The following is a 24,923-nucleotide window of genomic DNA, read 5'->3' as shown; positions in this document are numbered from 1 at the left end:
AGTCTGACATTAGCGCTTATTAAAGCGCCGCTCGAAAGAACGTTAATATACCATGAAGCTATCAGTATTATCGGTACAGCCAAATACACAGTGTGGTTATAGTTAAACTTTCGCTACTTCGGCCAGTGGAGACGGATAACTATCTACCGTTCGCGTAGGAATGATTTGCGAATTGTGTACGGCAGGATCTGAGTTATTAGTAATGTCATTGCCATGACTTGCTGTTAGGCGGCGGTGCCAGTACTGCCTTGTAGTGCTGAAAAGTAAGCATCAGTCTGTTTACAGTTCCATGCAGTGAACATGGGTCTGGGCAGGGTGAGTAAGGCTTTACTCGTAAAGCTGTTTTATCGAAACAACAACAACAACAACAAAGAGGTCCTCTTTCCGCACTGGTGTTGAAGAACATGATTCGGAAGTGCGAATTAAGTGAAGATTAGGGAATTGCACCTGGGAAAAGCCGACGACCAGTAGCGACACAGATTGTTTAAGAGTCCGCAGCTCGTGGTCGTGCGGTAGCGTTCTCGTTTCCCACGCCGGGGTTCCCGGGTTCGATTCCCGGCGGGGTCAGGGATTTTCTCTGCCTCGTGATGACTGGGTGTTGTGTGATGTCCTTAGGTTAGTTAGGTCTAAGTAGTTCTAAGTTCTAGGGGACTGATGACCATAGATGTTAAGTCCCATAGTGCTCAGAGCCATTTGAACCATTCTGATTGTTTAAGAGCTTACGGCTGACATTGCTGAGAATTCTGGGCACAATGCTCTTTCATATGTTCAAATATGTGAAGATTCCTGAGGGACCAAACTGCTGAGGTCATCGATCCCTAGACGTACGCACTACTTAAACTAGCTTACGCTAAGGACAACACACACACCCATGCCCGAGGGATGACTCGAATCTCCGGCGGGAGGGGACGTGACATGGCCCCCCTAACCGCGCGGTTACCCAGCGCGGTCGCAATGTTCGATTTTGGAGCAGTCCATGACGTGTGTCACGCCAGCTCAAGAATCCACGGTCAACCGTTCGAAAACTGCTGCCAGCCACTGTGAAATGGTATCTATAGTGCGGTTCCACAATGTCATGGGTGGAGATCCTGGATCCGCGGATATGGAATACGTGCCAGACGGCATGGGCGTCGAAGACCCCTAGAGGTGTGACTCTTGAAATTTTCCCGGCGTATCGAATATTCCACAAGATTTCGGGCTTGCAGCCGGATCTCATTGACTTCTTTCCACGATATTTCGGCTGACAACCTGACAGCCATCTTCAGGCGAGTGTTCGACACTGGAGATTGCTAGTGCAAGTCGCTCTATTTATACGTAAAAGTGCCGCAGGCGCGCATGCGCAAGTTACCGTAGCATGCGCGCCACCAGTCGATTCCAAGGCCCTCTACAATATTACTGCATCTATGGAGCGCAAACGAGTGCGTGAAAAAAGTAAAACATGCACACAGACGTGTCCAAAACAATAAAATGCCAAAAATACTCAAATTAAAATTACTTGTCGCTCGACATGTCAGAAGCCATAAAAAGTTTTCTTTTCGTTGAAATTAAAGAAATCAACGGGTCCCAGGCCTTATTCAATAAAAAGCCGCCATCACGGTTAATGAGATTTTCCGCTAAACGTATTTCCACGGATTCCTTCACAACTGAATCCCAGAAGGATCTCGATGGGGCCAAGATTTTCGTGGCCGAATAATCCATAGTATGTCCTGTGGAAATACAATGTTCGGCTATGGCCGACTTACTGGGCTGTAAAAGGCGAGTGTGGCGCTCATGTTCAACGCAGCGGTCGTGTACTGTGCGTGTGGTTTGACCAATTTAGGCTTTCCCACACTCGCAAGGCATTTTATAAATTCCAGCCTTCCGTAATCCCAGATCATCCTTGGCTGAGCCCAGAAGAGCTCGAGTCTTTGGTGGCCGGAAGATTGCTTTCACACGATGTTTCTTTAAAATTCTGCCTACTTTCGATGAAACGTTCCCGACATATGGGAGAAATACTCTGGACTTAAACACCTCCTTATCCTCTTGATCTTGTGGGTGGTCACGTTTTTTTCTTCCTTAAAGCAGTACTGACCTGATGTGCAGAATATCCATTATGTTGAAATACCGATTTCAAGTGCTCTAATTCGTCTGCAAGGCTGTCTTTATCAGACACGACATGCGCCCTATGCACCAACATTCGAAGGACGCCCATAGTTTGTGACGGGTGATGACAGCTTGACGCCTGCAGGTCCAGATCCGTATGCGTGGTTTCTCGATAGACAGAATGCCCCAATGACCCATCTACCCTGCGTTTAACCATGACGTCCAGAAGTGGTAGGCAACCATCCTTTTCAACTTCCATCGTAAACTGAATGTTTGTGTGGATGGAATTCAGATGTTGTAAAAACCGTGAAAGCTCTTCTTCACCGTGAGGCCACACTACAAAGGTATCGTCCACGTACCGCCAGAAGACTGTTGGTTTCAACATCGCCGAATAGTCAGTGTCAAACACTCGCCTGAAGATGGATGTAAGGTTGTCAGCCGAAATATCGTGGATAGAAGTCGATGAGATCCGGCTGCAATCCCGAAATCTTGTGGAATACCCCTAGAGGTCTTCGCACGATCGCCGGCCGTGGTGGCCAAGCGGTTAAAGGCGCTACAGTCTGTAACCGCGCGACCGTTACGGTCGCAGGTTCGAATCCTGCCTCGGGCATGGGTGTGTGTGATGTCCTTAGGTTAGTTAGGTTTAAGTAGTTCTAAGTTCTAGGGGACTGATGACCTTAGAAGTTAAGTCCCATAGTGCTCAGAGCCATTTGAACCATCTTCGCACGATCGCGCCGTAGGCCGTGTCGGTGTGCGCCACCTGGCCCATGTTTAATTTGAGGGCGCCACAGTGGAACACGTGGTCCCAGCGCCAAATAGCGGCGCCGTCGATCATGTATTTAATCGCCTGCCTCCCGCTCAGCCAGTGAGTCTAATCGGTGCGTGCGTCTTGACATATCGCCTCGACAACAGACAACGTGTTCATCATTGTTTGTTTTCCTTACTAGTGGACGTCTTGGATTCGTTTGGTTGTCTCTGTCACCAGGCTGCTTCTTGCGTGTTGTCGTCGTAAGGTCTCTCTCGATCGTCCGTCGTTGCTTCGTGTCCGTTCTTTCCGTTCGTCTGTTTGTTCGCGGGCCGCTCTCCGTTTGGTCCCACCGCGCTTTCTCGGCCACCCCGCGACCGTTCCGGTCGCGATTACAACAGAGATGGCAGTCATACTGAACACTTCTGACCTGGAACGTAAACATGGTACGCAATTAACGAATGTTACACTCCCATAAGAAAATTAAAATGTGTTTCTTTTCAACGGTTTATTCATTATTTCCCTTCCTTATGCCATTGCAAATATTTCCGCAAAGTTTCATTCCATTACTATCACTCGTTTTACATGGAAACCTTTTCAAGTAGCGTAAGTTCAATTATAACCATCCTGTATTTTATTATTGACAGAGTGAGCGGTAATGCTGTAAACAGATCGGCTATGCATCCATTCGTAGCCAGACAGCATTTGCAAACGCTAAGAACAGGAAATGTAGCAGTACCCGTAAGCTTTGCACAAAGGAGAATACGCTTACACTGATGACTCTGTAGCTATCTCAATACAGCTTCTTCCAGTGGAACTGGAAATTCAGTAGACCTATAAATACACAAAATAGAAACCTGGCTATAGCTATGAAAGGGAAGAGGTAATGCACACAGAATATGGAAAATAACTTTCTTCATAATTTTGTTCACATAAAATGTACAAGAAATAAGCCAAACTACTTCTGTCGGTGTTCACTGGCCCATTCCGACAGTCGTCTGCTTGAAAAAAGCCTTTATGAACAATCACTGTGAAGTTCCGTACGTGGATCGCATGTATATTGAACGCGTACAATATGAGACAAAGGAAGCCTCGCCGAAGATCTACGACACCTGAGAGACGGTTCCAAAGGAAAATAGTACTCAGAACAACAGACCGCCCATGCCCTGAAAGGGTAGAGATGGGTGATCCGCTTCTGAACTACTTCCAAGAGACAGATCCTTCTAAGGAGTGAGTGATAAGTGACTCGCAAAAAAGGAGCGTTATATCCTCTGATCCGAAATGTTTCTGTGGAGACGTTAGTGAGCGGAATGAAGATCCTGCGTCAGGCTGCTGCAACAGTGCCCAAGTCACATACTGAGCGCTGATGTATGGAAACTCAAGAAACAACAATTTCATATAAGCTCGCGATCTGTCAAGTCAGGAAACGCCCTCAAAGTGCCGTATAAAAATTACCAAAGATACAGCACATGCACGTCACGCAGGCCGGCCTGAGTGGCCGAGCGGTTCTAGGCGCTACAGTCTGGAACCGCGCGACCACTACGGTCGCAGGTTCGAATCCTGCCTCGGGCATGGATGTGTGTGATGCCCTTAGGTTAGTTAGGTTTAAGTAGTTCTAAGTTCTAGGGGACTGATGACCACAGCAGTTAAGTCCCATTGTGCTCAGAGCCATTTGAACCACATCATGCAGGATTTTCATAATTCTTTCGCTCTACGCTAAATATTAGCCCTAGAGAAAAAAATGAGCAGTACTTCTTTTTGTAGGACACTTAATGTAGTTCAGTTTTGTACTGGGATACTTTTTCGGTAGAAGCCGTAACTTTCATGTTATTCAAGAAAAAGGCTAATTGCTTTTAAATGTATCCCCACCCCAACAATCATCCCTCAACAGTCATTATTTCTAATATATTGTTGTTGGCATTCCGTCCTACCGCTGTACAAAACTGTGCAACGAGACAAATTATTTCCCGTATTCGTCCGCATGCTTAGCTGAGTGGTAACGTGCTTGCTACAATGCAGCAGGCCCAGGTTCGATTCCCTGCCAGGTTAGAGATTTTCTCGGCCAGTAGATAGGGTGTTGCGTTATTTTCATTACCATCTCATCATGACCGATGCGCAATTCATCCATTCTGGTGACGCGTGAAATAAGACTTGCACCCGGCGGCCGAACTTCCTCGGGCGCGACTTCTCGATCATCAGTGCCACACCATCATTTCATTTCATTTCCCATATTCCACATTTTTTCTGCATTGACTGGCTATTACACCACCAACTTTGCCATGCACTATAAATTGTAAAATGGACTTACGTAAACATATGCTTCCGCGCCCATTGTCACATTCAGTAATTTTTTCTTAATTTGTGACCGCATTGTCAACATGTAGAACTAACGACGTTTCGGTCCCTTTTGCAAGTGACGTTCTTCAGGGAGTTTTTGTTTACTGCTGAATGATAAAATTTCGTTTCTGACATACCTGCAGCCGTGACTGTTACGTAATTCTGATATGCTATTAAGGACGAACTGGAGGGGTGTTAAAAGTCTTTATTGGTGTTATTATTATTTCTTTTCATTGGTGGAAACCCCACGTTTCGATTACTGTTTGCAATAGTGCATGTGATGGGTGGAAATCGGCGAATGGGAATCCAGGCGGCAGCTGTGACATGGCGCTGTTTTCCTGCTTTCTGGCGCCGGCTTAGGCGCGCCAGTACTCTATGTACTTGCGACCGCTGCGGTCTCACGCGCGCCTTTGGTGTATTGCTTCACGTGAGCTGCCGTTTAGTAACGCTGTTATTACTGGCAGCCAAGACGTCGGAAATCGATATCCCTCTTCTCTGTTCACGCTCCGATCCGTAGAACGCCAGTTCTCTTTCTCCTGATAACGATGTCCTCCTGAGTAGTTCCCACCTGGAGGTCCGCATGGGGGACTATTTTACCTCCGGAATATTTTACCCAAGAGGATGACATCATCAATTAACTATACAGTAAAGCAGCATTCCCTCGGGAAAATTTACGGCAGTATATTCCCTTTGCTTTCAGCCCTTCACAGTACCAGCACAGGAAGGTAGTTTTCGTTAATGTTACAAGGCCAGATCAGTCAATCATCCAGACTGTTGCTTCTGCAACTACGGCAAAGGCTGCTACGCCTCGTTTGGAATCACACGCTTGTCAGGACTCTCAACATATACCCCTCAATTTCCGCTGCAGCTACGGTACGGCAATCTGATCAGTGAGGCACGCAAGCCTCCCCACCAACGACAAGTCCATGGTTCATGGGGGGGGGGGATGTTATATATATATATATATATATATATATATATATATATATATATATATATATATATATAAATAAAAGAGTATATATTCACATAATTATTTTTACATATATGACAATGCGCACACAGGCACACACACACACACACACACACACACACACACACACATACTTCATTTATATATTTAAAATAATCAGATTAATGCTTTCAGGACAGTTATGAGATGTCTTTTCCTTTCATCTTTATGTATTAATCATTTGACTGTTACATCCTCTTGGTTGTAGTTATTAATCTTCACCCTTTGCTCCATCTTTCTCAAGGCCCTATGCCCAACAGGTGATAATTCATCGATAATTCAACTATTCTGCCATTTTCCATTCTTTTGATATAGTCCATTCAGTAGTTCGTGTATTCCTTAATCTCTTCATACATATTTTTTCACTCTCTGTTCCCTGATATCAGCACACATGCTCCTTTCAGAAACTGTATATCCAGATATTATTCTTAGCAGTACGTCTCCAATGCTTGTATTCTTTCACTACTGTTTTGTTTTCGTACTGCCACAGTACTATTTAAAATGTCATAATTGGTTCTGACATGATTTTGTAAAACTTGGGTAAATTATCGTTTCACACTTTAGTTCTGAGGGCTCTAGACATTGTTGTGTTAATAAAATTAAATCTTTCTACATTTTTTGTATGTCCAATTCTGTCATGACTGAGATAAGACTTCATATGAGACTGAACGAGTTTAACCTTCCTGTATTCTAACCATTTATAATTATTTTTATGGGAACTGGCTTCTGGCCTTTGAAAGACATAACTTCTGTTGTCCTTGAAGGTACAAACAGACTACATTCCTTTGCGATTGTGGATGAAATATTACCAGCTGTCCAGTGGGTTTTCTCATTTCCAAGGTTGTCATGTGTAGTGATAGTCGAACTAGACAGATATTTATCTGAGTCATATTTGAATAGAAACAGCGATTCCTTAAACTGGTGGGTAATCAAAACAATTTCCGTCCCAATGTTACAACAACTGGTTCAGACAGTATTATGTAACCCTCTATGTCTAGGCGCTTTGAGTGTATCTATTCAAAAGCAACACAATGTGTACCAAGAGAGGAAACTGACTCACTTTAAATAGACCAAATTTTATTTATAAATCATAATATTGATTCATTTTTTCGGTTTAGGCACATATTTTGTCATACTGGCCGCAGATATCTAGATTAATTAAAGTTATGCTACTGTTCTTAAATTGTAATTTGTCTCCAATAAAAGTATGAAAACGTAACCATAATTAGCCTTAGCTTTAAAATTTTGCCTATTGTTGAAAAGCATTTAGGATTTTGTTGTAATATTTTGAATTTTTGCAGCGGATGAAATGCAGATCATTTAAATCTCGAAACTATTGCCAACTTAACATAAACGTATTACTTCTCTTTCTATGACATTTCAAAACAGGAATACGTCAGATAAAAATACAGGTATAACTGCCTGAATTACAATGGCAAAATGACGTCCTTTCATTAATTTACGTGAGTGAATGATGAGTGGTGAGCCATGAAAGGGAACTATTTTTTTCCAGTGAGAGGACAGCTGTAACCGATTCTCTGGAAAGAACAGTTTCACCTCTCTCTATACAAGACAGGTCATTGCTGCCTACTGAGAGTGTCGACATTAAGGAACAAGAAGTCGGATTCGGAAATCTTCCAAACACAGGCGCTGATTCCGGAAGATCTGTGGAATATATGGAAAATATCAATGAAAGATAATCTTGGACCACGCAAGTAGTTTACTTTACAGGCTATGACAACTGTTAAAACAAAGGTGTAACGAACATAGATGCAACACTTAATGGAAACCGGCGAACAACATCGGCCTTCGTTGAATACTGTCCTATCTGACAGCATGAAATAAAACTGGACATTATCAGGTTCGTGGTACACACGCCGTATTAATGGTTCAAAAATGGCTCTAAGAACTATGGAACTTAACATCTGAGGTCATCAGACCCATAGACGTAGAACTACTTAAAACTAACTAACCGAAGGACATCACACACATCCATGCTCGAGGCAGGATTCGAACCTGCGACCGTAGCAGCAGCGCGGTTCAGGATTGAAGCGCCTAGAACCGCTTGACCACAGCGGCCGGCCGTATTCATGGGACGGGGCATAGGTAATAATTTAAATAATGCATGAGACGTGGCGTTCAGTGTACGCAAATCACGTCCGAAAAGACTCAGTGCTCTCTTTGTACTTATTTCCACCTGTCATAGCTTATTTTGGTGAAGGACATTGCCTTACGATGTTCTACGTGCAACTTTTTTACGGTACTGTATAGCCTTCAGATTGTTTTCAAACGCCTGTGAGTTTTATTCTTTGACGACGCTGGTAAATGATCGCAATGGCGGGGCGCAGAATGTGCAGTGCACAGTTTGGTTCGAATCCAAAAAATGAGAAACGAGATCAACGCCCGAAGCGTCACGAAGATGACTAGGACTAATGTGGTAAAATCTTGGAGGAAGTAAGACATCATTAACGTAGCAGCAAATCCAGAAACAGGCAAACCATAGTTACTGCTACGACAGACAGGTAGCATGCTTGATATTAGATTTAACCATAATATTCGAGCGGCATCAAGAACTACCTTACAATTAGTCACAAACTATTATCGCATCAATCAACTGGAAACTTTCTCGAAAAACTCATGTCATTTCTTTTTAATTCTTATTTTACTTTTTGGATTGAGTATCAGACCTACAGCAAGGTTATCGAGTTGAAAGCTGAAGGACAACTATTTACTATTAAATGAAGCGTCGTTCAAGCATGTAGTCAAGGACATGCAGCGTGATCCGCTCTTCGCTCGCCATTGTACTGTGACTATTAAGACAGAAATAGTTCGATCAAAAATGTAGTCGGGCACCTCCTTAGACTACGTTTGCTTTCATTCACACTGGCGACATCCGCATATTGTGGAGATATAACGCGTAACACCGGAATTCCATTAGGTCGTGACATTTCGACTTTTACGAGACGTAGTCCTCTCTTTGTGTCATAAATATAAATAAAATCGTTTTTACGGTGACATTTATGTGACGCCTGCGTAAAAATTTCCAGTATTTTGCCTGCTAATGTATGGTAATGAAAGACGACACAGTTATGTGATTAATAATAAACTTTCATACAAGAAAGAAGTATACCATACTAGGTTTTATGAAAAATTACAAAAATATATTTTAGTCAATACAAAAATAATTATAACCCTCTATTGTAAAAAAAAAAATACGCTTTCTCCAAATGGCAACCCTTCTAAGGAGATGACATGACCAAAAGTCTGTATTCATTTTGGCAACAGCAATAAAGTTAACTGTTTGCTCTTTCAATGTCAGAAGTGTTCGAAAAGTGACGATGATCTCTACACGTTCCCTTGAGCAACTAAAGTTTTACAAAGCCAGACGTGACAAAATGAATAATGTCTGCAATTTATTATAAGACATACGTGTCTGTAATATTGATAGTATTGTACTGACACATATAAGCCTTGCAAACATTAAAACGCGTTTACACCTTAATTTCCTGCGAAGGGTATCTTCCTTACTTACTTTGGAAATACAATCAAAAATCGTTCATTGAACCCCTTTAATTTTGTGAATGAATTAAAATGATGAATAATCCATTTAGTGATGGTATTACATATTTTCCGTAGTTTCGTATTTTGATTGCCCGGGACAGCTACCAGAAAGTTGTCACAGGGAAGCATTAACCACGACGTTAAGGATGAAACTGCAAACAGTCAGTGATGTCTCCATTCAAAATAAATTCAACACTGGACGCGACCGTAGATTAGTGGCTAGTAAAATTATCATAAACCCCAAACACCAAATGTTGGAACTGTTTGAAAGAAAGAAATCTTAGTACTGAACAGTGAAGTGAGATAAACCAGCAGCCTGAATCAATAGCACCATAGAGACTCAACCAGACAATTCATGATAAAATATCGAGTTGCGGAAATAACAGGTATAGAAGGAATCACAGACCATAACGAAAGTGGAACAGTAATACTAAAGCCCTACTGAAAAATCAATGACAATTCAAAACTGAAACGATTTAAGTAAAATATCTTAATGCATGACTATCAGAAGAAAATGGAAGGTGAAAATAAATTCAACGAAAATCTATAAAGAAAACTTTAGTAAAGCAGAATATCTGGCAAAAAAAGTTAAACAGACGTTAAAGGTAGGTAGGATATAATCAACAGCAATGTAAAACAACAGGCGAATAATGGAAACAGAAAACATTTTCCAGTACATCTGCAACATCTACCGCAGCCTAAACACAACATTGGTAGAACAAAAGCAGATGTACCTATGTACCAAGAGCTTTTTCAGTCAAAGGTAGAAAGGCTATTGAGCAGGTGAGGAAAGGCAGAGCACAACGGCAAGTCATCGTATTTCAGCTATTGGAACTGTTAGAAACGAAACAGTCGTTAGTTAGCATCTTCACAATAGGCTGCAGGATGGTAACATACCATCAGTTTGGAAAATAGCCATATTTCGCTGGACCAACTTCCATTTCATTAGCTTTTTATGTGCTATGCACAAGCTTTTCACGAAGATTCTAAAGAAGAACATTACAGGTGTTTTGGCTAGAGCTTAGCTAGTAAAATAGGTATCGTACCTCAGTGGATTCAACACGATAGGCCGCTTCCATTCAGCCAAACTAATGAGCGTGCAACGTTACTTTATTCGTCCTCTTCGAATGCGACAAGGTATTTGATTCAGTCTGCTACAAAGGAGTTATAAAAACCCTAACAGAGCTAGGGACAGAACAAACACACATTAAAATGATACACATGGGTATAACAGGAAAACGTGATGCCAAAATTGTAACACCTGGACTGTGGGCCAGGGGAAAAAAGTCATTTGATCGCGTGAAGCTTATTCCATACCCTGTCCAGCTTCGGCCGAGTTTACTTCCCGAGTGAAATATGACAGGGTTTGAGTTGATGACTTCGTCAGTAATGTCGGCGTAGTCCATGGGTCCCGTGGTTACTGTGAAAGGTCACATTACAGTCAAGGATTACACGACCAGTTTCGTTGATCAGCTCCATCCCATGGTACAATGTTTGTTCTCCAGTGGAGATGCTACGTTCCAAAACGACAGAGCCCATCTTCACGTAACTCGCATGTCCAGAAATGGTTTTGTGAGCACGAGCATGAAATTTCTCATCTACCCTGGCCGCCACAGTCACCAGATCTCAATATTATTGAAGCTTTGTCGTCTACTTTGGAGACAAGGTTGTGTGATCGCTATCCACCACCATCACGTTCACCTGAAGTCACCATATTAGGCTGGTTAACGTGTCTCTTTTTTTTTTTTTTTTTTTTTTTTTTTAGGCTTCAATTCTCTGACTAGTTTAATGCGGCCAGACACAAATTCCTCTTCTGCATCAGCCTCTTCATTTCTTCTTCCTCAGTTATTTGCTGGATATGTCCCGATCTCGGTCTTCTCCTTCCCTTTAGTATCGTGGAGGTTATTCCCTGATGCCTTAACACATGTTCTACGATCCTGCCCTTCATATTGTCAGAGTTTTCACTGTATTTGTATGTGTTGTATCTGATGTTTCGGACATGTCCGAATATATGTGCCTTGACTGCAATTAAAGATCATCCAGTGCAGCTGCACTTTCACTGTATTTATATGTATTATATCTGTCCTTTCGGACATGTCCGAATATATGTGCCTTGACTGCAATTAAAGATCATCCAGTGCAGAGGCACTCTTTGTCTGACGCCGGCCGCTGTGGCCGAGCGGTTCTAGGCACTTCAGTCTGCCACCACGCGACCGCTACGGTTGCAACTTCGAATCCTGCCTCGGGCATGGATGTGTGTGATTTCCTTAGGTTAGTTAGTTTTAAATAGTTCTAAGTTCTAGGGGTCTGATGACCTCAGATGTGAAGTCCCATAGTACTCAGAGCCATTTGAACCACCTTTGTCTGACCTCTTGCGGAAACTAGCATGATTCTGTGAGCAGTGAGGGTAACAGACAGGGGACACTACGAAAGTAGTGTGCGATAAGTTGGGAATTCTGGTTGGAAGGGAAGCGCTCTCGGATACCCGAAGCTGTTAATGGGACAGTTGGCACAAAGCGGGCAATACCTGTTGGACTCCAGGTCCGACACGACTTTTCACTTAGTGCCCATTACGACTAATGTCGGAATTTTAATTTCGGTCATGTGTGTATACGACTGCAGGATAAAAAATAAATGTTGTTAGTCTTTTCGGACAGGTCCAAAAGAACAGTATGTGCAGCCCGCAGATTGCTCAGTAGTTCACTGAGGGAAAAATCATTGCCTATATGCAAGCTGACTTTATTATTCTAGTATCACCGTGTCGGACACTGCCATCATCAGATATTTTGGAATGTCATGTTGTACCTAGACATGAAGATACATGTTGGAGTAGTAACAATCGTAAGCAGACTTTTGTATCTATAAGCAAAATCAAGGTCCGGGGTATCTGACTATGACAGTCTCCAAAACGCGTATAGCTGGAATAATAAAGTGAACTTGCATCAAGTGAATGACCTTTGCTCAGCGACGCATCCAGTGAATGACTTTTGCTCCGCGACCTATTCACCGTTTTTCTGACTGCACTTTATTGTCCAACATCGTCACATACCTCCTTCGTGACTTAGTGTCATAGCTACATTCTGAAGGAACAGGCACCACACAGAAAGCCGAGCTTTATTTTTGACATCACATCCGTAAACCCAAGTTTCATCACTTGTTGTGACCCTTTTCACTAGCTTTCTGGCATTGGTGACTTCATCTAGCTACTCCTGGGCAAGTTACATTGCAGCTGTATTGGTTTTAAATTCAACAATTATGGAAAATATTGTACTATTGCAAGTTTCATATCGAAAATATAAGAAAAAAGTCAGGGAATGTGCCAACTTCCTATATCATCATGGTCTTCTTTGATTGATTCCGCTGTCGTCCATAATCATTTCTTGCACTTTGTCCAACGATTTCATGGGCTGATGACGTCTTCGGATGGATAGGTCGCTCATCATATTCAAAGTCTACAGCCTCCTCCTAAAAGTCTATACTAGTCGTAACCTCTTTCTTTACTCACAGCAAGCTCACCAGAAACATTTAACGTTTCTAAAATTTCGATGTACTTTATGGTATTTCTAATGCTACATTTAGTGCAAACAAATTCACTTGTGTATGAAATAGAGAGTTGCCAATACTATCAAAAAGCTTGCGAAAGCTGTTTATAGAGTACTGTAGAAGTTCATGTACTGAGAACTGTTTGTTTCTGCCCCGGCAGGCGATGAATGGCGGAGTGGTGATGCTGAGCCTGTACCCGTATTTCATCACCTGCAGCGCAGCCGCCAACATCACTGACGTCATAGGTGAGAAATGAGTTTATCACGTTGGGGCTCATCCCGGCCAATACTGCTAATGAATTTTGTCCCTTCACTCTTCATTAGTCTGCCTTCAAAACTGCCATCCAAATTTTTCTGTTGAGGCAGCTTTTCAATTATGGATACTGGTCGAGCAGTTCTCTAATAAGATCGTTAATAATTAGGAGACACGTGTGAGGTACACAGTACAAAAGATTATACGTAATCTGGTCTTAAGGGAGACTGAGAGAAGTAAATGGCGAAAGGGTACAGTAATTACCAAATTTAATGGTGATAGTTTTACTTCCACATATACAGAGTGAAGAAACATTGACACGCGCTGGCTCTTCGACGTGATTCCATGCATACTAGCAATACAAAATTATCTCAACCCTGTGCGTATTTTTAGTCTAAACTGGACGTTAAAAATGTCTGTTTGGCAGCATTTCATGCACATTTATGGCAAGTACCTTAATTCAAGATTATCGGCCTCTTGATTAGAATGTAATAGATGAAGTAGTAGTAGAACAATACTGATAAATCTTGTGACTATGTGGTGCTTACAGTTGATACGGCCTACCTAGGATGATTCCGAAATGAGTATTAAAAGAAAGGGTCACGTGTAGCAGACCAAAAACGAAATGAAAAGTATTGGTTTGGGGGCAAAGGTGAGAAACGTTGAAAGTTGAGTGTAATGAATAGGTGAAGATGAAGTGTGGCTTGGGAAAAGTGTGAAGACTTAAAGGCTCAATACGGCCCTGAAAACAGAGTAACAAAAACATACTACATTAAAGTATTAATACTCACTAATCAGACGTATTTCGTACGAGATATGCTACAATAGCTATATAATGTTTAAGAAGCCGTACACCATATAATGAAAGCGAAAATTAGAAAATAATAAAAAAGTACTCGTACGTTCCAGGATCATAATCCCCTGCTTACTCTAACACCAGCCTCAAGACACTGAAATGACTGGGTATGTCGGTTTTATAATGTCGGAATTGAACTTAAGTACCTAAAACGTGATAACAGTCTTGGCAGACAGCGACTCTTGTGTACGTCCGGTTTCTACAGAAAATACACAAAAGATGTAACTGTGTGACAGACTATTTTCTATCTTTGTGCAAGAAACCGCGTGTGGTATCAGAGTCTGCGAACATAGTTTCATCCTGCATAGTCTTTTCATTTCACAAGTCGCAACACAATCTAACCCGGAAATGACCAATTTCATCACATTCCTGATTTGGGGTTTGAATAGGACGAGATATCAACTTACTTTCATTTATTTCGCTTCAAACAAGAAATAAAATAATTATGCCCGAAATACCTCCACTAGCAGTGGAAGAATAAAACCAAGAACTTACTATCTAATACGTATGAGTATGTTCTAGACCTAACAGAAGGCTGTAAAATATAAAGGGCTTATTTCAATAGTGGTACAAGTCCATTACCTCCACTTTTCTGCCTATAATGCTTCTGAAATCGATGATCCAAAGAAACAGAAAGAAAGGTTTGTATCTAGCAAGAAGCCATATGCTTGAATATTTCTGGTATCTAAACTACATATTTTTCAGCCCCCATTTAACTTTAGGACTCTGTATCTGAATATGAACAATAATGGACTTGTACCACTACTGGAATAAGGCCTTCATATAAAATGTGAATTAACTAAAAAACAAGTTTCATATTTTATTTTTTATTTTTGCGTAACGCTGTTCATAAGTATACATGGTGCGTCTGTAAAGGTCAGTGAATGGTCTCAGAAAATAAAATACCTTTACTGGCACTTAAACTAATCACCATGAGATACAATATACTTCCAACATCGACTGTGAACCGTTAGGAAACTGTTAGCAAACGCATGTTGTGGAATTGCTCAACCACCGTCGTTACGTGTTGTTGGACACCCGCATCATTACAAGAGATGAGATATGGTGCTACCAATGGCATCATGGGGCCAAGCGATAGTCAGTGTTTTCATCGTCTTCCCCGCCTCCCTTGGGTTGAAATTCATGAGACTGCAAGTCTTTGCGGTTGAGAAAGACGATCAACATCGTCTTGATCTTGGATTTTGTGGGCTGACTTTTCTTGGGACGCGGGTAAGACGATGATATCCACGCCACTGACTGCCACTAGGTCTCCGCATCGTATTGGTGACATCAAGTCCAGTCTCTTCTAATGATGCGGGTGTCCAACAACGCGTGACCACGGTACTTCGAACGATTCCCCAAAAATGGTTTGTTGACAGTTTGCAACATCTTAACGACCGACGTCACAAGTGTGTTGTAGTGAATTGTGATTAATTTGAAGGCGAGTAAAGGTGTTTTCTTTGTACCTCTTGTTTCCTTTATTTTCTAAGACCATTCACCGAATTTTCAGACGTACCTTGTATTTACACGATATAATTCTCAATAGTAACATAATGTGCAATCGACCCTCAAAAAGCGTGGATAAATGTTTGCAAACATCTGTTTGCAGAGACTGCTTACAGGTATGTGACCTTCTGTTTCAGCGCACATCAACCACGTGCGTGACGTCGCTGGGGTGGACCACGTGGGCCTTGGTGCTGGTTTTGACGGCATCAGCCAGTGAGTATTGCTGAAAGGACTGTTGCCACTAGAATTTAAGGCAGCTCGCACGTTACATTTAGATAGTTTTACTGTAAAACAGAACGTCGTGGAGATCAAAAACAAACTGCTAAGTGCAAAATCTAAGAGAAAATTTCATTTTAAAAATTCTTTGCATGTTGAATTACTGGATACCTACAGAACTACCAATTAATACCTGTTGTGACTTTGCAGTGCTTCCCCTAAAGCAGTTATCAAGGGAAATTTCTTTCGTTATATATTAATATACGTGGGCTGCGTACCTTGAGAATGTGCTAAAATATTGTACATAATATGTCACAAAAAGAGGATGAACACTATCCCATTAGAACAGTGGTCTCCAACTTTTCTGAGTCCGGTATCCCTGGGTGCTATCAGATATTAGCTAGTGCCCACCGCCATCATCAGCATTAACTCGTAACTAAACATTAGATTGGAAAAGAATTTTTTTGAACACTTTCATTTTTAAATGACGAAAGGTTAACTACATTTGCTGTAGTAGGTGTATTATCAGAAAACACACTAATGAGTTAGTGAGCGAATTGGTACTGTTTGTTCCTAACAACCTTTCGTTATATAATGAAGAAGCAATTTTCAGTACATCGAGAATGCTACCTACAATTCCCTTTTGGGAAAGAAACTTTGCGCCACTTGTCTCCCTACTGGCACTTGCTTCACGCACATCCTCATCCCCCATTTAAAATTAAAATGTCTGCACTACACTTAGGCCAACTGTTTGTAAATCACTTGACTGCGTACTCTTTACTTCTGAACTGGCAGGAATTGGAAGAATTCAGACTGGCAGTGCTTTGTGACCTACTACTGTCACTTCTACCAATATTACTAGTACTTTTACTACTAATAAACCCCGAACAAGCTTCGAAAGGCCCAATAGTAACTACGTATCCCCGTTTCCTCCCAAGTCGATTGGCGTAACCGGATGCGGGTATGGCGGTGCATGTGGTCAGCCTACCGCTCTCACGGCCGTAATCAATTTTCGTGACCGGAACCGCTGTTTCACAGTCAAGTAGCTTCTAGTATCTCAGTTAACCTCACAAGGGCTGTGTATAGCCCGGTTGCCAACAGCGTTCGGCAGACCCAGACGATCCAAGTGCTCAGCAAGCCCGACAGCGCTTAACTTCGGTGATCTGAAGAGAACCGGTGTTACCATTGCTGCAGGCCGTTGGCGACCACTACCACTACCACTACAACCATCACCATCACTACTACTACTGCTAATAATAATAATAATAATAATAATAATAATAATAATGCAATGTAGGCCCTACATCAGTGTAGCAGCCATTAGATTCTTAATGTTACATTGTGCTCTCAATTAATTCATTTAATGTAGCAAAGTGAATAATGAAGCAATTTCTAATCTAGTACAAGGACTACTTGAAACTTGAAGAAAACCTTTTCATAAGATATTTAAACATATGAGATGTACAGGTCTCCATTTCACTGTGATCGCTGCATGGTACAAAGTGCTAAGAATGCGCGCAGTGGACGTAGGTATAACCTTGCTTTAATGTTAGTACTTGAAAAAAAAATGTAATTATTGGTAACTTATACGATCAGTTTTTCATTCTTACAAAATTGTGATAATAGCAATGATCTTTTAAAAATAATTTATTTTCTTGGCCGATACATAATTTAACGCAATTGTTTTTACACCTCAGAAAATTGTCTATTTCCCCTCAGGTGATGATTATTCCGAGCTTCGGACAACGGTTTTAGAATATGGGTTTATGAATTTTTTCTGGGAAGGGAATACCATTGGCGACTCTTCAGTCTATTCTCCATTGCTGCCTACGATTTATTCGCTCCCTGATTATGGGTCCATGATCCACTGAAGCCTCCTCCGCATCCCCCCCTCCACAATCTCAAGAAGTTACTTCACTGTTCGCTGACGAAGATTTACAGGTTCTTAGGTTAATTATTAGTTATTTGAGGATGAAGGCGGCAGTAGTACACTGAATGGCATAACTTCATGGGAAGTCACTGGAAGTGTTGTCGGTCGTCGCCTGCTGAATTCTGTGCCGTACGTTTGCACATTTGTCCCTGTCAGTCCAGGTAGCAATGATATTCCTGGTGGCTCATATGGCAATCCACGACGAAATGACTCGCAGTGTCCGCTGATCAGCCTTTAAGGATTTGTGGAGGCCACGCGACATGTGTTCGCTGGACACTTCAGTCGTTACTAACCTCAGCTACGTTCGTGGTCAATATCAGCTTAATTAACAATGACGAGGCTGTTAGGACCAACAGCTTCAGAGTCATGGTCTGTCGTATATCGCCGCTTTTAGTGGTACACATTTCCCTGGTCCCAGTACCATTACGGACAGAGGTTTTTGGGTGTCCCCATTTTGTATGTTAGTGAAACAGTCGTCCAGCAAGGCAACAGTGTGTTTCCTTCGTAGGAGACAAGGCCTGTTTACGCAGCATCTTCTCCACTGGCGGTCGTGGCAATCAGTGGTGATCACTGAATAAAAAACAATATTGCGAGATGTTCCTTCTGTGGTCCGTCATCGTACAAAGTCACGTTTGGTGTCGATGGAGTGACCTAGTAGTAGGTGCCGGCGCCTATAACTTCCTCTTTAGTGTCCCTGGATGACATTTCCGGACTTGGGTTGCTATCCTCGGTTAGTTCCTCAAGGCTGTTCTACAAACCCTCGAAGTTTGTCAGTTTGTCGCAAAATTTCTGGGACACGTTTCATAGCAATTATCTGCCACTAAAAATGACAAATGCTCCAACAATTGTCTATTTGCAGATGACCATTTTTGTCGTGAAATAGGTCGAATGTATTGTAAATTATCTAGCTAATAGGATAGTGATTAACATCTCTTCTCTGAAGAGAACAGATTATCGCCTAACTGCAAGATAACGCAATTCATAGATTCCGACACAAAACCTATGCAAAAGCTAAATTTATTCTCTCTGTGGTCACGCAGTTAGTGTAATCGAAATTCTTAGAAGTGAGGTACATGAAAAGCTTCCACGGAGGTTCTTTTCAGGAACTCAATGCTCCTATCTACGCAGTAAGAATGATCGCCACTCTCTCCCTTACACTCAAAAGTGCAAAGACGTCACTTACTTCCACTCTATATATACGTTTTGGGACAACTCGGAGCACTCACCAAAAATGGTCTAAGTCCAGGAAACAGCGGTTACAGTGCGCTACCATATCTGTTTGATCATTTCTTGTAGACTATTGTTATGGTGTCTATGATATGTAACTCTACCATTACTGTACATCTATACGATCATGGAATTTATGGTTGATAATATTGACCGATTCAGAAGAGGCTGCAATATTAATTCTGAGAACACCAGAGGATAATAAAACTTGTACATACAACAATTTCTAGATCTACAGCTACATGTACATACAAATTCCGCCAGCCACCATACGATGCATGGCGGAAGGTACCCTGCACCACTATTAATCACTTCCTCTCCCGTTCCATTCGCAAATAGAGCGAAGGAAAAAGGGCTGCCTATATGCGTCCGTACGAGCCATAATTTCTTTTATGTTCGTGATGTTCTGCAGTCAGTTAGAAATGCCAGTTCTCTAAATTTTGTCGATAGTCTTCCACGAAAAGAACGTCGTCTTTTGTCTAGGGATTCCTATTTGAGCTCTGGAAGCATTTCTGTAGTACTTGCGTGTTGTTCGAGCCTATCGGTAACAAATCTAGCAGCCCACCTCTGAATTGCATCTATGTCTTCTTATAATCCGACCTAGTGCGCATCCCAAACACTCGAGCAGAGCTCAAGAATGGGTTGCGGTAATGTCCTATATGAGGTCTCCTCTACGGACGAACTCAAGAATGGGTCGCGCTAATGTCCTATATACTGTCTCCTCTACAGGAGAACTGGATTCTCCTAAAATTGTCCCAATAAACCGAAGTCTACTATTCGCCGTCCCTACCACAATCGTGCTCGTTCCATCACTCTGCAATGTTACGCCAAATTATTTAATAGACGTAACTGTGCCAAACAGGCACACAGACATTGTCTTATTCGAGCATTACGTGTTTGTTATCTGCATTAACTTATTTTTTTTATTACATTTAGATCTAGCTGCCAACACGTAGAAATGTTGTCTAAGTCATCTTGTATCTTTCGACAGTCACTCAAAAGCGACACCTTCCCGTACAAAACAGCATGATCAGGAAACAGCCGCAGATTGTTATTTACCCTGTCAGCCAGATCATTTATGTTTATAGCAAATAACAGCGGTCCAATCACACTTTCCTGGGACACTCCTTACGATACCCTTCACTCTGATGAACATTTTCCGTCGAGGACAACGTACTGGGTTCTGTTACTTAAGAAGTTTTCAAACCACTCACATATCTTGGACCTATTCCATATGCTCGTATCTTCTTCAATGCCTTCCGGAACTTTAGGAACATGGACTCCGCCTGTTGCCCTTCATCCACAGTTCTTGAACATTGTTCAGTTGTACACTATTAGCAGCTGTCAACAGGCTTCCAGCTGAACAGAAAAAGTAATGATGAAACCCAAGTACGTAAATCTAGGTTGAATAGTTTCCTTACAGTACACTGCTGCACTGCACAGTAGTTTCTCACAATAGTTGAAAATTTTTCTCTCTACCCTTCAAAAAAATTGTGTTCCGCTAATTTTTGGGTCTTTTGTTTGCAAAAATTTAATAGTAAATGACGAGTAGCTTTTGCCTGCTTGCTAGATGCAAATGACGGACGAGAGAGCAAAGTGGACATGATAATAAAATATGTCAGTAAGTGCTTTAGAGGAGAAAAGTGTGTGACTGTGTGCTGTGTCCAGCAGCACGACGACGGGACTGGAGGACGTGTCGAGGTACCCGCAGCTGTTGGCCGCACTGCTGGAAGACCCGTCCTGGAGTGAGGATGACGTCAAGAGGCTGGCAGGACTCAACCTGCTCAGAGTCTTCCGCCAGGTCGAGCAGGTTAGTACGCGGTCTGCGCTCCCACTAGAACAACACCACCTCCACCGATTGTGCAGTCATGGTGCTAATCTAGCCATGTAGAATGCTTGGCATTTGCTTTCTAATTAATCACCTAGCTTTCGAACTTGCCGTCATTTCCTTTGTCCATCTCCAAACAGCTACCACACACAGCATCCTCGGCATTTTTAAGGTATATTTAATGTTTTAAGTGCAATCTTTATGCGTTACATTTCATTCAACGACTGATAAACTTTATTATGAGTTTCATTAATTTCGACGAAATTCTTCTCTAGGAGGCCTTTAGGTTCAGTATACTTATTAAACCAACATTATTTAGGAAAAATATGTTCTTCTCGCTGGAGAAGTTTTATTTACCCATTTCGCAGTAATTACATAATGGAGTACTAGTTTCGGCAAACTTTAATTGCCATGTGCATATCATTTGAATACATCAAACATTGTGCCACTCTATGCAGTGCACTTTCATCTAGTCCTGTCCGTCCGAGCTCAACTCGCTGGATAGGACACACCAGTGTAGCGTCATACGTCAAGTAATAATAATATAATAGTGATGATGACTGAAATAGTTAGTGAATTGTTACCAGAATTATGTTTTATTACTTGATGTATGACTCTACACCGAATTACGTTTTTACTACTTGTGTCCAATCCAACTAATAGAGCTCCTTTATGTACGTGATTAGATGACAGTGCACTATTTAGGGTGGCATAATGTTTGATGTTTCTAGATGATCTGCAGATGACAATTAAATCTGCCAAAACTAATAGTCCATATAAGTAATTACGGGATCTGGGCAAATAAAACTTCTCCTGCCAGTAGATTACATTTATTTAAACACGATATTAATCTCCTGCTGGCACTGTCAAGTAACCACGACATTATTTAGTACTACGAAACCCCCATCTCCGTAAATAATTCGAATCCCATGAATAAAACAGCCACATACTATTAGTTGTCAACAGCTCGTGGTCGTGCGGTAGCGTTCTCGCTTCCCGCGCCCGGGTTCCCGGGTTCGATTCCCGGCGGCGTCAGGGATTTTCTCTGCCTCGATATGACTGGGTGTTGTGTGATGTCCTTAGGTTAGTTAGGTTTAAGTAGTTCTAAATTCTAGGGGACTGATGACTATAGATGTTAAGTCCCGTAGTGCTCAGAGCCATTTGATTTGAACTATTAGTTATTTTAGAAAAGTGTTTATGTATTAAATAATTACGTTAAGCAAGTAAGTGAGGTGAGTTTAGAAAAGATTTCAGATTGTGAAAACAATTTGTTAGAAGTCGGTAAGTGCTCTCGTTCAAGACGTCATACTTCCTGAAATATTTGTCGCACTGTGATACACTTTTGTAGGTACATTTAGTTCTACATGTAGACAGTGTCTGGAAAATGCGTTGCGACTCGACTAGTGATAAGGAAGTTTCTTGTCATCCTTTTCGTGAGTCACTAAGTGCTCCAATTCTCAAGTGCTGGTTGATGTAGTGCTGGTACTTACACGCTGCAGCATATCAATGTAGTTTGTGACTGTGATTGTTTTCTGTCTTAAATCTTTAACGTAAGATTATACCTCTTGATGGATAGGTTATGGCTGAATTTTAAATCCTTAAATTATATCAAATATTGAAAATCAAATTTCAGCTGCCTCTGGAAGCCTTTAGATAGGCAACCTGCAACTTGGATAGGACGACCATGCACCATATTAGCCGTTCAATAATACTATTTACGTTCCGAAAGGGAGTTTCGTTATTGTTTCGGACATGGAAACTTTATTGCCAAAAAGAAATACATCATTGCATCATGAACTATACATCCTATTTATTTATTTTTTTTTTTTCAATATAGTCGCCACCGACTTTGAGACATTGGTCGTTGTGTGCAGTCAATTTGAAGAAACCACTGTGGTAAAACTCGGTGCCCTACAGTCCAAGAAACTGCCACATAACCTGCTTCATCTCACCATTAGTTTGAAAGTTACTTCCTGAGAGGGCGTGTTTCAATGCAGTGTACAGGTGAATGTCCGATATGGTAAGATCGGAGTTGTAGGCCTGTGGTGGGCGTACTGTAACACCTTCGGTACACACAAAATCACATTATTTGACTTTTCCCTCTAACGAAGTAGGCAAGTGTCAGCCATATGTCTCGTGGTTTTCTCGTGGAGTGTTTATCTTCTGCCGTTAGGTCAGAGGACAGGAATGCCACTTGCACACTTAGAGTAGCAGATTGACAGTGACCAACTTTAAACAGAACTTGATTAATTTTCACACACATTTATTAAAATAGTAGCAAGCATAAACCTTACGTTACTTGATTCTGGATGCTATTTACAATTGACAATCTTAAGTTCCTTTGGCCTTGGTACGTTAATCTTATTCTCAAATGTCTCTGATATTTGGCAAAGTGTCTATACATTTATCATCATGGTTAAGTACAGGATCATGGTAATCTTATTAGGTGCAGACTGAAACTTGACTATAGACTGGTAAAGACAAATGCAGACAAATGCAGACTGGTGCAGACAAATGCAGACTGACTAATCATAGGTCTGTACACTCGTTATAATACCTCGCGCATTCAGGTATCACTGCACGAGTGTGATCTGCGAGGAGAAAAGGTTTTACGTTAGCAGCAATCTCATTGGTTGCGTTACATATTAATACGCGGATCGGCGGAAGCAGAATTTGGTCCGTCTCTAAGGCAGCGCCATCTCGTAGTGCGGAGACGGACGAGCTCTGCGTGTGCGCTGTTGTGTTTAGCGGGGCGCGCTCTAGTGGGAAAGTTGTGTACGCGCTGACTATGTGGAACTACTATGTACACAAAAGGCCGCGCGATCCAATCTCTCCCACCTGAAGTGGCGAATCTGATCCGGTACGAGCCTTGCTGTGTGTGGTTTTGCGTTGTCGTCCAAGAGCGCAACATCTTCACTCAAGAGCACTGGTCTCTTTTGTCGAACAGCGGACCTGAATGTGGTAAGGGAGTCGCAGCAGCATGCCACATTGACGGCTCCTTGCTGGAGGAAATGAAGGAGAGTCACACCTTTCACCTCTCAGGACACTGTGGCCGAAACCTTTCCTGGGGAGGGTAACAATAAAGTTTTTCGTCACTAATGGTCCTGGATGCTTCCGCGTAATTGAGGCGATCTTGTCCTAGTGTAGGTAGTGCACCCACTTCTCACAACCTGTGATGATACTGAAGAGAAATTCATTTACCTCTCGCACGTACCACACGAAGTGATCGAAGCGGACCCCCATTCTTCCACTCTTGTTACCGAGGGTCTCATTTCTCGGCAAATGTCTTACAGACCGTTTAGGTAATCCAACATAGCATGCAGCAGGTGATGTGCCTGAAGATGGCCAATACGCAGTGTAGACACTATGTCTGACAGAGTTATCCGCAATTCTACTGACACCATAACCTGTACTCTACAATGTTGTTTTCATTGTTAGATGTGGAGCGACGCCCAAGTTGACCTTCAATCTCCACACTATGCCTTTTTTCTTTGAACGTGGAACACCAGCGACCAACCACTTAATGAGATATAACCTCTTCATCATACACGGTCTGTAGGTATTCATGGTTGATGATCATACTAGCTCCAAGTGCCCATTCATCCCAGATAACAGCACATACTTCCATTGGTGACGACGTTGCCTGTATACGTCCGTCTGCCATCGTGATGTGTACTCATGTTAACTTCAGCACGACGGTCTGTTGCTACACTCCCTTCTCCGCACTCTGCGGATGCCTCATCCCTCCTCCCTCCTCCGCTGAAGCGCATTCCGTTGTTGAACCAGTAATGGGTTGTGAGTCATATGGGGTTTGTTTGTGTCATCTGA

At 42.1% G+C, this 24,923-nt stretch overlaps 1 protein-coding gene across 1 annotated transcript in view; it reads left to right on the top strand.

Annotated features, from left to right (window-relative positions):
- LOC126252495 (dipeptidase 1-like) overlaps positions 1–24,923 on the top strand; it is a 95,746-nt gene that overhangs the window by 16,308 nt on the left and 54,515 nt on the right. Inside the window, exons 3-5 of the mRNA XM_049953390.1 lie at positions 13,441–13,525; positions 16,032–16,107; positions 20,939–21,077. Of these exons, the coding sequence (XP_049809347.1) occupies positions 13,441–13,525; positions 16,032–16,107; positions 20,939–21,077 (300 nt within the window). The remainder of the gene's footprint in view (positions 1–13,440; positions 13,526–16,031; positions 16,108–20,938; positions 21,078–24,923) is intronic.

The sequence above is a fragment of the Schistocerca nitens genome, chromosome 4 (assembly GCF_023898315.1).
Source record: "Schistocerca nitens isolate TAMUIC-IGC-003100 chromosome 4, iqSchNite1.1, whole genome shotgun sequence".
NCBI lineage: Eukaryota > Metazoa > Arthropoda > Insecta > Orthoptera > Acrididae > Schistocerca > Schistocerca nitens.
Note: the sequence above shows the minus strand (reverse complement) of the source record. Positions and strands in the feature narration are given on the sequence as shown.